At 33.8% G+C, this 15212-nt stretch overlaps 1 protein-coding gene across 1 annotated transcript in view; it reads right to left on the bottom strand.

Annotated features, from left to right (window-relative positions):
* LOC118193786 (organic cation transporter protein-like) overlaps nt 1–15212 on the bottom strand; it is a 46676-nt gene that overhangs the window by 9977 nt on the left and 21487 nt on the right. Inside the window, exons 5-7 of the mRNA XM_085813753.1 lie at nt 12638–12806; nt 5002–5149; nt 448–539 (exon numbers count right to left, since the gene is read on the bottom strand). Of these exons, the coding sequence (XP_085669879.1) occupies nt 448–539; nt 5002–5149; nt 12638–12806 (409 nt within the window). The remainder of the gene's footprint in view (nt 1–447; nt 540–5001; nt 5150–12637; nt 12807–15212) is intronic.

Consider the following 15212-nt stretch of genomic DNA (forward strand, 5'->3'; position numbering starts at 1 on the left):
ATACACCCCTACCCTCTTACCTTATCCCTTTTGAATCCATTTTTAATTAACAATTAATTTTAATTTATTATTGAGAAATTTTGCCAAAATAGGATTTTCTAAACTAAATAAAAATAAGATACCCTATTGAATTGCTAATAAAGAAAGCAATAGAAACGGAAAAAATCTAAAAATATCCTTTCCGTTTTATAAATCAAATTTTAAATGCTTAAGAAACAAAATACAGAGTATTAATTTTTCTGGCAAATAAACTGCTCAGAACTAATTTAATGATTAGAAGCCAGCACAATATTACAAATACTTTAAAATAATTCTTATGCATTTACATAATTATATGAGAAATTATCCGCTCCATTTACAAAAGGAACATCTCATTAATTTTTCTGAAAGGATTTATGTCTGAAACTTAACGTTTTACGTATTGCAAAGCATAAATTAGTACATTACCAAACATAGAGTTGGTAAAAAGCAGATCGCCTAAGACAAGGATACTTCAGAAGATCAGAAATATTCTCTTTCTTTGAAGACGAGCTCTGATCCTGAAACAATGTGAGAAAACACGATTAAAAAGCCATTGAAAAATTTTATTTTGATTACAGAATTCGTTTCTGAATCCTGTATTGGAAAACATATATATCAGAACAAAACATTTTGTCTTTAAGTTATTCAGAATTAAGCTATGCTTGGTTTTGCTAACTAGCTATGAAAACATGAAATTAAAAATGCACGAACCGTTGAATATAATTCAAAAAGTATCTTCAGCACGTTTAAGAAGCAAACTGCTTCTCACCTCTCTGTATGATTTTATTTACCTTGCTATTCAAGAATGAGTACGCATGCTGCGCTCTAAAATGTGATTTGGATTGCTCGCTGCTTGATGCTAAGTTAATGAATGTTTCGGAGATGGATATTTTTAACTTGTGTAAGTATCTTCGTAAGTTAATTTAGCAAAAATAGCATGCATTTGGAGTATTGCTTTTAGATTTTCTCTTCTGAGGTTCGAATCCACTTTATATACACTCATGTCCATAAATTAAGGATAATTCGGAGTCGCGCGGAAATCGAACTCTAAAATAAGTATTTCACCTGTAAAATCACTAAACACATCTTCAAGAATCATATGCAAATTTCAGGAAGTAACTAGATGACACCGATGGTACGTCACAATGACGAGAGTGATATATAAGGAATACAGGCAAAGAAGTAAAATTGTTCGCAGGCGCTTTATAAGCATTTCAGTGCAATAACCGAATAGTTATGATACAAAGGACGCATTTGGATGATTTTTTACGTGGTAGAATTATCGGCTGTCTGTAATGTGGGCGTACCCAACTGTAGGTATCAGACGAACTTGGAATTGCCCAGAGTGTCATCTCCAGGCTTTGGCAACGATTCCAAGATGATGGTAATGTGACTAGACGTTACAGCACAGGTCGCCCCAGAGTTACAACGCCGAACGAGGACCGGTATTTGGCAGTTACTGCCAAAAGAAACAGGCGGAGCACAGCCTCAGACCTGTCTCGTCAGCTCTCTTTAGCCACTGGTACGACAATTTCAAGGCAGACCGTGTACAGACGCTTAGAGCAGATTGGTCTATATGCTGGTAGAACTTTCAGATGCGTTCCACTTACTGCAACTCACTGTCGCGTGCCGTTAGCCTGGAGTAGAGAGCATGCATTGTGGACACTGCAACAGTGGGCTTGTGTGATGTTTTCCGACGAGTCCATGTTTACTTTGCAGTCTGACTCTCGCTGGACTTTATATGGAGAGCTCCAGGTACCCGTTACCACCAAGAAAACATCGTTGAACGACACCGTTACGGTGGTGCAGGAGTGCTCGGTTCTGTTGGAATTATTCTGGGTTCCAGAACTGACCTGCATCTTCAAATTGAACCATGACAAGCCAAATCTATCGGGACGTCAATCTGGAACAACATGTACGTTTGTTTCGCCGCGCCATGCGCGCACAATTTGTATTTATGGATGAAAACGCCCGTCCTCACCGTGCAAACATCATAAGCGAATGCCTTCAATCGGAAGATATCACCCGTATGGACTGGCCAGCATTCTCACCGGACCTGAATCCAATACAGTACGTGTGGGACATGCTTGGCCGACGAGTTGCAGCCCGTTAACCTCCTCTTACATTTCTACCGGAACTTCGGAGAGCATTTCTTTTTGAGTGGTGTAATATCCATTAAGATCAAATTGATAATTTGATACTCAGTATGCCTAGGCGTTGTACGGACTGTATTGCATCGTCTGGGAGACATACAATGTATTAACAATCATACCAACCATGTAATATTGTTTTTATGTAAGCAGGTTTTTTTTTGTAATTTGCTCCAGGGAGAAAAAATCGCTAATTTTTTAATAATATCAAACTTATAGCATCTTTTGTTGTTATTTACCTTTCGTTTAATAAATAAGCTTTACAAATAAGTCAAATTTGTTTTGCTTCTAACTCTTCCTTTGCCTGATTTTGCATTATCCTTAATTTATGGACATGAGTGTATAATTCTTGTGACAGCTCGAAATCGAATTTAAGTTAATTCACTCTAAATTTCAATCATTCTATAATCTGAAGATCTGTATAGCTATTCAAAATTATTTAGAAAATATCTTTTCTGCCCAATAAAAAAGCTACATTGCTTGAAAGATTTCCGTGCAAACTTTCACATTTCAGTAACATTCAAAAAATTAAAATTAAATGAACCATTGCTCTTGTGGTCATGGTTTTTGTGACATTATATTATGTTTTGATACATTCTGTATTGCTTACGAACTTCCATCCTTGATAAAGTTATTATAGTTAAAGGCTACATATTAACAACATACAAGCACTGAAACAAGTTGATTTCCGTTCACTTTAAAGTGATAATTGCTATGAAAAGTGAGCGTATGATAACATTTCTGAAATTATAAATTAAGTAACAGTCAGTCGAAAATCAGTAAATAGCCAAGCTTGCCGTTGGGCTCATTAGCATGTCTTCCAAACTCGCAAACGAGTTTGGAATTTACATTATATAAAATGCTTTAATTTTCTTTATTTTATATGAAATGTAAATTTATATTGCACAGTTACATACTATGCTACATTTTGCTACATTACAATAGTATTCTATATGAAATAATTTCTATAGAAAACGCTACAAGAAATAAGATGAATACTGTATATGTAAGTCGATATTTTATACATATGAAAACTTTAGTATATTTTGTTAAAATGAGGATTTTGATATTAATGTTTGTTTCAAGAAATGTAATTTTCGCAAAATTGTTTTACATGAAAGAAATGGCCGAAGTAGATTTTCAGCTGTTTTGCACGAATAAGCATATTCATGAGAATAAAGCAGAAGAATAAATGCGTTCATGTGAGACTATGAATCCAGTTTATCGACAAAATATTCTGAAAGCTAACGGTAACTCTATCGGGATGTGTTCCATGTTTTGTTGGACTACGGAAGAATGCTTAGTGGAGTTAGAGAAGTGACGTACATTGCAGATCACTTAACTTTCTTTTTCAAATCAACATTACATAGAAGTAATGGTTTACATCACAGAATAGTGCATCGATGACACAGAACAGATTCAGTGAGGATCCATACGGGTAATAGCAAACCACACATTGAGTTGATCAATGTTAATGAATTTCACTTACTGCGCATGCTCAGTAGTGTACCGTTGGCGTGGGAGGAAATACTGGCGACTTAAGGGAGGGCCATAAGCAACCCTACACAACTCTGTAATTCTTATCGACTGTTTACAATTGCAATATTACCGAAATTTGTTTGTGCTTAATGCATTTACTTATCTTTCATTTTATTTTTCTTTATTTTGTTCATAAACGTTACATTTAATATCAGTTATTTATAATAATTTCCTTGCCTTTAATTCAGAAATTTAAACTGGACTTATTCTTTAATTTGTTAAGGTATATACGAATGGAACTTACGGTAAATACGCAATTGCTTTTATTCTTCACAAGTATAATCAATAAAGATTCAGCTAATCTATCGCGTAATGTTTCCTGTTTCTTAAACGAAAATTTGCATTGTTCACAATCGATATTTTACTCTAAGTAATGAAGCAACTTACACCTAACAAGTTTTAAAACCCCGAATTGTTTACGCCCAGATATCAGAATATCAATGATACGCCGTATTTGTCTACTTGACTGTACCAAAGTCGTAATTGTGCCAAATTCTCTTCTGGGCATGCGCAGTATGCGAAATTCGTTTAACATTGATCAGCTGAATGTGCAGTTTGCCATTACGCTTTCCGTACTTGCAAGATTTAAACTTTACCAAGAAATTATTAATCTAATTGCAATAATAAACCTTCGATAAATTATTAATGTTATTAAGATTATAAACTTTATTTAGTACGTATCTCTAAACAAATGTTTCATGGCAATATCTGTTAGAAAGTGTTGACAGTACTGACAACATCTATGCCTCTATAAAAACTGTCTATATAAACTCTATATAAACTGCATCTCCAGTAACTACAGTCAAAGTAACTTCCCGAGCACGAAGGAAAATATATACGTCTGATCTTGTTGCCTTTCAGTGTAGAATGACTACGAACAACTCTCTGTGTTAATCAGTATCAAACATGTGCCGTCCAGACGGTATAGTGGTTAGGGGGGACTGGCTGCGACACCTTACAGCCCGAATTCGAATCCCGGAGAAGGCATGGATGTAAAATTGTCTATCCCTTAAAAGGAAGTAGCGGTGGCCGCCTATTAGGTGCCTCCACAATAAAATGGCCACCACTTCTGGCCTTAGTAGTGGCCAATGCCGTTATAAGCAAGTGCCCGCCATTAAAAAAAAGTATCATACATGTTGTAAATTAATCAAGATAAAATAAACTGTTAATTTGTGCAAATAGACTGTATTTGTATTAGACTTAAGCATAAAACTATACTAAACAGATATCTCAATTTTCGAATGAAGGCTCGTGAATGCCTTAACTACGGGCGAGGTCGCCTCCTACCTGCCTTCAGTGTTCTGGAACACAATTTCAAGATAGGGACTTGTACTTCTTCTCGCCTCTTCCCATTTTTCTCGCAGGCCTCCAACAGTAAAACCTCGGCCCGTTCAACCTGACCCGTAGTCAAAAGCCATCTGGGAGACTCCTCCAGGTACCTGTTAAAGAAATGGATAACTGAGATAACTGTTATGAGATAACTGAGCTGTTAATAACTGAGATTTTTATCATGAAATTTTAAAAAAATACGAAACGCAGTCTAGTAAATTTTTTCTGAAATATTATTTTGGAAAACTGATTAGATTTTATCCTTGAACATCTTCCTAAGAGAAAAACGCAGATATATTCCTTATTTTAACTTGCTAAACCATTTAGAATTAAAGAAAGACATAAAATTAAAAGAACCACTACAAATTCGGAGTTTTTTTTTTTTTTTTTTATTAGGTATTTTCAGAAAATTGTGCGCCTTCTTTCAAAGACAATACATATGATGTTGAATTAATTAAACTGATCTAAAGTTACTCGTATCAAATTATGCAAACTTTAGATCAGGCGTTAGTGTATTAAAAAACCCTTCATACACATCAAAGAAAGTCCATCTTCTGTAACGAACATAACTATTCTACGTCATGTTGTAAGCAACATGATCTTTAAAAAAGAAACGAAATTATTTCCATACTTAATTTAAGTAAAAGAACCCCACAAAATTATTACAGAATATTTTTTCCTTACAGAAATGTCCTGTGTTCAACTTCCCTAAAATTCATACTTTTCTATTCTAATAGCACACCAAATTAAAATAAAGCAAAATTGCAGTTTAGATAGTTTCAAGGTGTAGGGGTATTCTTTTTCTACGCACTGAAGTAACTTATTTAATAACTGAATTAATGAAGATTTGCTTTCTATTAAAGAGTTTTCCAAAGTGTTCAATAAAACAAAATGCAAATTGAGTTCTTAGTATTCTAAAGTAAATCCTAAATCCTTCTCTGTCAATTCGTAAAATTTCACTTCTACTACAACCAATTTATTTGAAAAGCTGTTCAACATTATCAGGATCATAAACAAGAATAAATTTCAGAAATATAATTGAGAAAAGATGCACTGGATATTGTTGACAAGAAAATAATCATTACTTGTATTCCGTTGAAATAATTACATCTTTACGTGTAATTTTGAATTTGATTTTTATTCTTCGTTGTCTCTGAATGTATGCTTATAAAGTAATTAGATTATTTTGAAGCATGTGTACATGAAAAATGAGCAATGCCATCGTCGGACCTCTCGAATATGCGCCGAATGTGCTACCGTTACACCACGAAGAAGGAGTGCTACTGTTAAGTTGGAAGGAGTTATCGTGCTGGAAGGAGGGAGAAAATACTGTTACGAAATGTACAGACGCTGTGAGATGGCTTCCCCCGCAAAGCAATTTTAGGGTTGCCATAAAAAAATTGCAAGGGAAGCAGGGTTGCCACATTTGGTGAGAAATCGCCCATTTGGAGACATTTGACGACAAAATTGGCGATATGCCATGGACGGATGGAGAACCTTCTGGAACGAATTCTTATCGGTTTAGCCCAGAATGTTCTCGAACACAAGCCGAAAGCTATATAAACCTTGCTCGTCCGCAGTCAGTTAGTGTGTGTGCCTCGTCTAGCAAGCTCATAGTCAGTCATTGAGTGAGTGTCTCGAAGTCTAGCGCCGAGCTGTTCATCGAATGCATCGAGAGAGTCTTTTAGTGCATCGTCGAGTTTTGTCTTAGACTGTGCTAAGTCGAGAGCTATACTCTTGTGTATCGTCGAGTACATCGCGTGGAGAGTCTCGAGAGCATGTGGAGTTCCGAGAACGACCAAACAAAGTCGGAAGTTGTACTCTGGTGCTCTGCAGTGAAGCTATCTCCATCGTTATTGCCTGAAGGCTGTGTCGCTGATTGCTCCAGAGTGTTTATAGTAGATTTTCGACGACTGTAAAAAGTGTTATTGGAGCTGTCCTGATTAATATTGGCTAAATAAAGTGTGTTTCGATACTTCATCGAGTGTCGTTGTTATTCACTCCAAATCTACAAACCCCATACGAACGTGACGGAAGAAAATAACGTAACAACTGGTGTCAGAAAGAGGAAAACGCAACAATACCTTATATGCTTTTCATCACTCTTACATCCAGCTTGATAAACAAGAAATGAATCCAGCTTGATTGATCACAGCTTGATAAACAATCATGGATATAGCTTTCGCAAGAAAATGTGAAAGTATAATCTTAAGAATACGAGAAAAAGTTTTTCTTCACAAAGAAGACAGTAAATAAATAAAGAGTCTATTTTAATTAAAATCACGTTATGAGAAGCAAAACAGTGAATTAATATTTTCAGCAAACATGGCATTAAACTGCATTCTTTGAAAAACGGGATATATTTTTACAAGAACATAAAAATATTTAAAAATAAATAACAGCCCATTTTACTTGATGTTCAATTTCTTGTTTAACTTCCTTATTTTCTTCTTCCTCGTGTTCAGTATCTTGTTAGCTTGTGTTGAGTATCTTGTTGCTTTATACTTTTTGTGCTCTTAAACTCATTTGTTTTACGTAAGAGGTTATCACACTTCGCTGCTGTCCCGACTAGACGGGACTTTGAGAAACGGGATTCTGGAGGCACTGATTTAACCGGGAGGATTCCTAGAAAAACGAGCCCCGCCTGAAGCGAAGTCCCGCCTAGCAACGGAAACGATGTTGCGGTTACACGGGATTTTTTTTAAACTCACTGAAAATGTCTCGGCTGGACCTCTGTCCCGAGTAGAGACAACCAATCAGACGAAAGTTCTGCTTCTGAATCATCACATGATCCCAATCTGAGCGATAATCGATTAGTGTTTGGCGTTCAAGTTTTTGTAGTAATTGAAAATGGTAACCTAGCTACGCGGGTTTCTTCGAATTTGGATATATCGTTAAATCTCGATTTAACGATATATCCAAACTTCCAAATTTTTTTCACTTTTTAATATTTTAAAGAAATTTTATAAAACTGAACAATTTGATCGGTATTTATGTGTCAGCTATATCTTATCTCTATTCACATACAAGTTGAAACTATTCTCAGTTCAAACTTGCTTAAATAACATTTCAAAGGTCCACATAGTAAATGAATAACAAACTTGAGAAACGGTTTCCGTGAAAGGCTACCATAAAAATTTTCCGTGAAGACCTAGATTTAAATAGCGATATCATACAACTTAAAGTTATGAGTAAAAAGGTAGCTACAACTGTCAAAATTTCTCTTAATCGACAATACTGGTTTCGAGCATCTTTAGGCTAATCATTTTCCCTAATTACCATGGCATTAATATCAGTAGCAAAGTAAACGTGAAATAATGAAAATGTACGAAGTAAAAAGGAAGTATTGTAATCGTGAAAAGCTTCAGGCAGCATATTTCAACGAAAATATCCACTTTGACCGCTTTCGAACGCAATTTAACGATGTTTTTGCGTGATATCTATACGTAAGGACAGAATAAAAGACTCTTTTCCTCCAAAAAAAAAAAAAAAAAAAAAAAAACTAAAAAACTGCTTTAAAATGAATTCTGAAAAGAATTTTTCGTGGCGTCTGTACGAACGTATGTACGTGCGTGCGTACGTACGTATCTCGCGTAACTCAAAAACGAGTAGCCTCAGAACTATGAAATTTTGTATATAAGACTACTATAACATGTAGATGTGCACCTCGTATTTTTGTTTCAATCGGCCGCGCCAAACGTATATAAATATATTTATAAATATATCCACTCTGTTACCCGGCTCAGTGATCTCAGTTTCTTTACTCTTATATATTTGTAAATTCTACATTTTTTGCTTTAAAAATGATTGAATATGTTGTTTTTATCTTCCGGTTAAAGTTTTTATGCCTTTCGTAATTCTGGAAGCAATATTTCTACAATTATCAACAATTTAAAAGCTGTTTAAGAGCGGTTAAGTTTTAAATAACATGGCGGACATATTTGTTTACATTTGAAACAGCACAATTGTAGATTTGTTGCCAATCTAGAGAGACTAAGCTTCGCAACGCAAAAATAACGCCTTCATTTATTATTGCGAATTAAATCCTGCTTAATCCTTTCTGGAATTTTTTCGTGGAAATAAGTATTTAAGATTTACTTCGTAATTTTTAATACGGATATTTTGAGTTTTTATGCATTTTTGCCTTGTCGCGAAGTGGGAACTGAATTAATTGAATGATAAATACTCAATCGTCTGTGAAAAACTGTTTCTTTTTTTGTTTTATTTGCTTAATTTCTTTTATACATCATTCAAGATATATTATAGTATTTGAATAGAACATGTGGCAACGATTAGATAATTCTTTAAATGATATAAATTTTGTGCATTCTGAGTTATAATATGAACGAAATATAATACTGTTAAGTAAACCTAGCGCCAGAGTGTCGCTATGGTAAACAAAGTGAATTTTAAAGAATGCATGTATTCTATTGTGGTTTATGCGCTGTCGGCGAAGTAGGTTTAATTGAATCTAATAAGTTAATTGAAATGCAAGAAAAAATGCGTATAATTTAATATTCCGTACAAGGAAGTCATGTGGTGTACACATCAGATTTTTTAAAAGATAAAAATTGACGCAATACTGTTACCAATTGTTTAAGGTATTTCTCTCACCTTCGTGGTGTAGTAGTTCTGCACGCTGGGCGGTATTTCAGAGGTCCGTGGTTCGATTCCAGGCGAAGGCGACCGCTCATTTTTCATCTTGCCTGCTTCCAAAAAATACCTAATGTCTCTACAATTGTATGGTTAAAAACTCAGTGGAGAAGATTGAGAGCATTTTATAACTAAAGCTATATGATCCCTGAGAAAACCTATACGAAAATCTTTTTGTTTTGCAGAGTTTTGAAATCTGGCAGCACATTTAATATCATACTTTCTAGTGAAAAGTAACATTTCATAGTCATTTATAGGCCATTTTATTTTAACATCTAAAGTGACTTTCCAAATATGGCAAATGCAACTTTCTTAAAAATAAATATTTTGATGGCAGAACTTTCTACTAGTTTCAAATTAAAAAAATTAATTGTGAATTATTTTAAAATACCGACCCATGCAATACTTGTGTAAATTTTCAAAGTAAATCAACCTTCCTTATTTAATGTCATTTTATTTAAAAGAAGCCGCTATTAAACAGTAATTAACATCAATAATTAAAGAAACATTAAAAACAAATTAATTAAATATATTCAGAATATGTAATAATTTAATCCCAAGCTTCTAGTACGCATAATGGAAGGGATCAAGTATCGCAGCGAATACGTTCCAGTTAATAAGGACATTAATTTTGTTCTAATATTTAATCATATTTTACATCAAATGGTACTGTATGTTACTTAAACTTCAATCTGCATAGTAACTGTAAAACATAAGTAACGATATTTCAATATGAAATGAACATAACTGCTGCCATTTCCAATAAATGCTTGAATCTGCGTGAGATTGTTATTTATTCTCAAAGAAAAAAATTGTTATTCATTATGTTTATCAAATAGAACGAAAAATTGGATTTTGGATTTTTCGATGTAATGTATTAATGAAATGATACAGATCAGAAAATTACCTGCAGGAAGTCAGTATTGACAGCTGTCTAAACAGTACCCTTCCTGTAGCAGTGTATGTATTGAATTATAACTAATATGGAATGAAGTAAGTGAATCTAACTTTGCAAAAGTTTTGACTGGGAAGAAGCATTCTCAATTAAAAGATCAAAATCCTTTAATATAAGGATTTACTATGTGTTTTCAAAAACAGAAATTTTCAATTTATTAAAACATATTTTTTGACTAAAAATATCATATTCTATGTAAAAGAGAAACATTATACAAAAATGTCAATTTGTAGCAGAGAAAAAATACTGAAAACTGGAAAAAAAAAAAAAAAAAAAAAAAACATCCTTAGGCTTTTCTAAGATTTTTATAGTAATAATTTCTTTTCGCCTTATTACAATAGCTATGTAAGAAAATAGAAAAAAAATCTAGGGAGGGAATTAGTTCTGTGCTTAAAAAAAGATAAATAACAACAGTTTATTTATTCTTAAATTTGTTGCGTACATTCATACGTGTACTCTTACGATTTGAAATTTATCAGACTAATTTATATTATTGAATTCAAAATGCAAATACTCTAATATACAATCTTATACTCTAATATGTACATTTGTTATACATTTGCTTGTATGTATTTATGTGAAAAAGTGTACTTGGGAGTTTATTATTTTTATTTACATTCGTATATTTGTTATGCATCTTGATATCTAATATATCAGTGATTAATACATTCATATATTTGTTATGCATCTTAATATCTGAAACAGCATATGATGGCAGACAGATGGTAGGGATCAAGTATCGCAGCGACATAGAAAAGTGACAGACCTGGTTTAAGCAGAACAATTTAAGTCTTTCTTAGTAACAATTTTAAGAACAGTTTTGCATTTCCTATAGCGTGGGCGGTTTTTCTTCGCTACTGCCTTTGCGGAAGAGTTAATAAAATTATTTGTACAGGTGAAAACTATGATTCAGATTCTGACGTCATTTCTTTAAGAACACTTTTACTGAGAATGCAGTGAATTTATCTAACGATTTTACACTAAACGATCTATTATCGTAAGGTAAAGAAAAGTTAAGTAAAACTGAAAGTGGTACAGCCTTTTGTGGTTGGCATGTTTGAACACCAACCTGCGGAATTATTTTACTGATTAATGACTGAATTTGGAATTTGTTGCTCGCTCCACAAGACATTAAGGAAAATCTAGAAATCGAAGAACGGCTTACCACCACATAAGAATCATTGTTGCCCATGGTAACCAACAAACCTGTGAAATTATTTTACTGATTGATGACTGAATTTGGAATTTGTTGCTTTCTCCACAAGACATTAAGGAAAATTTAAAAATCGAAGAATGGCTTCCCACCACCATAAGAATCATTGGTTGCCCATGGTGACCAACAAACCTGTGCAATTATTTTACTGATTAATGACTGAATTCGGAATTTGCTGCTCGCTCCACAAGGAAAATCGAAGAACGGCTTACCACCACATAAGAATCATTGTTGCCCATGGTAACCAACAAACCTGTGAAATTATTTTACTGATTGATGAGTGAATTTGGAATTTGTTGCTCTCTCCACAAGACATTAAGGAAAATTTAAAAATCGAAGAATGGCTTCCCACCACCATAAGAATCATTGGTTGCCCATGGTGACCAACAAACCTGTGCAATTATTTTACTGATTAATGACTGAATTTGGAATTTGTTGCTCGCTCCACAAGACATTAAGAAAAATTTAGAAATCGAAGAATAGCTTACCAACACCATAAGAATCATTGTTGCCCATGGTAACAAAGAAACCCGTGCAATTATTTTACTGATTAATGATTGAATTTGAAATTTGTTGCTCGCTCCGCAAGACATTAAAGAAAATTTAGAAATCGAAGAATGGCTTACCAACACCATAAGCATCATTGTTGCCCATGGTAACCAAGAAACCTGTGCAATTATTTTACTGATTAATGACTGAATTTGGAATTCTTTTCTTGCTGTTTTGCTAAACTACACAAGAAACTGAGGAAAAATTAAGAATCAAAGAATGGCTTACCACCACATCGGAATCATTGCCACCCATGGTAAAGTTATGGCAATCTGCAGCTGACGCCAGTCTCGGATGAACCATGCGACAATTGGCAAAGATACGTAAGCAAGCGTCCAACCAAACTTAGCAACTACTCCATACAGGGGTCGCACCTCTGAACCCATGACTTCCATTACTGAAAAAGGAATAAATGCTTATTAATATTATGATAGATGGCAAAATTATTCCTACAATTTGAAAACTTGCACAGTTTTCTAGATCATTCTTCTCTTAAAATACCTATGAACATATAATTCACGCATACAAAAAAAAAAAAAAAAAAAAAAAAAATTCAAAATTCAGTTGTCAAAAAATTCAAAAAATGGGATAATTCAAAAGAAAGTTACAGCTATAACTAGTGAAATCCGATCACCGTTAATTGCAAGTGGCCTAGGAGGAATACTTAATTTCTAAATCATTTATGTTGGCCTAGTTCAAGGAAGACTAAAAAACATCGAATACATATTACTTAAAATTTACATAAATTGTACTTAAGATTATATAAATTTGGGTTGAGCGTTATTAGAAAAGAAAGGTAGCAATTTTTTAAATACCTAAGGCTTTTCACATAATCCTTAAGTCTACTGAGAGTCGTGTTCTTTCAGCTAAAAATTGAGTCTCCATCATACGTAGACAAAAGTATAAGTAAATACTAGATTGACTGGAATTATTCTTTTTCTATGAAAATTCATTTCGTGTTCATTCACTGTGCAAAGGTTCGCTTAAATGTATAACAAATAGCCTCAAATTGTTGTCCTGTAATAAATTACTTAACTATTATCCACATCAAAATAACTTCCTGTCGCATTTTAAAAATATGCTAACGCAAATAAAAAAGTGATCATTGCTCGCGAAAAAGATCGAATCGCAACAAGTAGAATACTGTAAATTCGATCCTGAATTCAACCACTGTCAAACATGCTGGCTGTGTGATTATTTTTTGTAGTTTTCCCTATGTATAAAGTGAATACGAGTTAGTTTTCCTTAGAAAGCTCTCCACGAAGTCATCCCTCGATTTAGGCAGATAGCGGCTGAGTGTTCTTTGCCGCGTTTCTGTAACAAACTAACCAGTCTCAAAAAGCAGAAAATTATATGAGAATAATTTTATAACATGTGCGTCCATCTTTCATTGAAAGAAGCAGTTAAGAAGATTACAGCAACCAAACTATGTTGTGAGGGATGAAAATGTGAGGGGTATTAAATGAAAAAGTTTACTTATTTCGACAATATAATGGGCTATCATCTTCAGCAGCTAGAAAAATAACAAACGTTGGTTCTATGTAGTACAAGCCAAAAATTCACATGAGAGTCGAGAAATCGTTTTTTTGATTGCTTTCCTACTTCTTGGCATAAAATATATTAATTCTATATTTATTTCTATTTTTTTCTGGGAAGAGAAGTAACGTTTCCAATTCTGAGAAAGACATTGAGTTTAACCTTTTCTTCATTATGCCAACCACTATCATAGCAGTTTGGAACTTTATAGTTACTTAAAGAACATTAAGTTCTGTATTATCTAGCGCAATTGTTTTGTATACTGAAGAAGGTTTTTGCTTAGTTATATGTTTTATAAAATTTTGAAACAATAAAACATTCTAATAAATTACATCTTGTTTTTTTAAATTTATTTTCTACGATTAAAATTTTACATGAATTGCAGTTTTTACTTCTGGTTCTTGAATTCAAATTCTTATCCTCATTTTAAATATAAAAATTATGTTTAAGGCTCCTTAGAGTTAAATAAGAAATTAAAATATGTAAAAACGGTTAATCCGGAATTTAAGGCTATCTATCAAAAAATTCTTGTAAGACTGATAGAGTTAGGAAAATGAATAAATTCGATAATTTAGTCAGATTAGGTAACATTTGCACAGTTTTTCTTAAGAGATGGCAAGCACATTTACAGGCAAGATTTAAAATATTTTCATACAGCTCCTTTTATTACTTTGATACGCAATGTACTCCTACATTTTGAAAGCTTAATTAAGATTTTTATGTCCAGATAATATCAACAGCTTTCATATTACATTAGGTTAGGTTATTTAAATATGGCAAACCACGCGAAGGCTATCTGCCTGGTGGGAGAGTTGCCTTCCTGGAGGGCTTTTTATGGGAACTGGCTTCTATTCACGTTACACATGACGAAAAAGACGAAACTCTATCCTTCAACCAGCTTGTTACTTTGGATTCAAACCGGCAGCATTCAGCGTTCTTAACAACTCGCCAATTAGCGGGGTGCAATACTTTTCAAATCTAGCAATTTACACTGCAGCGGGAAATGATTAACTGCAGTAGCGTTATGTAATGTAATATGTCTTAAAAAAAGACTAATGTTTTTAACACCAAAAGATACACAATAAGAGCCACTCTAACCAACAAAATCGTTTCTATTTATGTCTCGAGCCAATCAGCGGCCGAGCGGTAAAAGACGCTGAACACTGGTAGTTCGGTCCGACGTTCGAATTTCGCGAACGGGCTGGTTGCATGGGCGTTTTCGTGGTTTCCCGCATGTGTAACGTGTATTCGCCGATTTTACTGCTCG

This window comes from Stegodyphus dumicola, chromosome 1 (assembly GCF_044657685.1).
Source record: "Stegodyphus dumicola isolate Sdum_Otavi_A_Nest chromosome 1, ASM4465768v1".
NCBI classification, from domain to species: Eukaryota; Metazoa; Arthropoda; class Arachnida; order Araneae; family Eresidae; genus Stegodyphus; species Stegodyphus dumicola.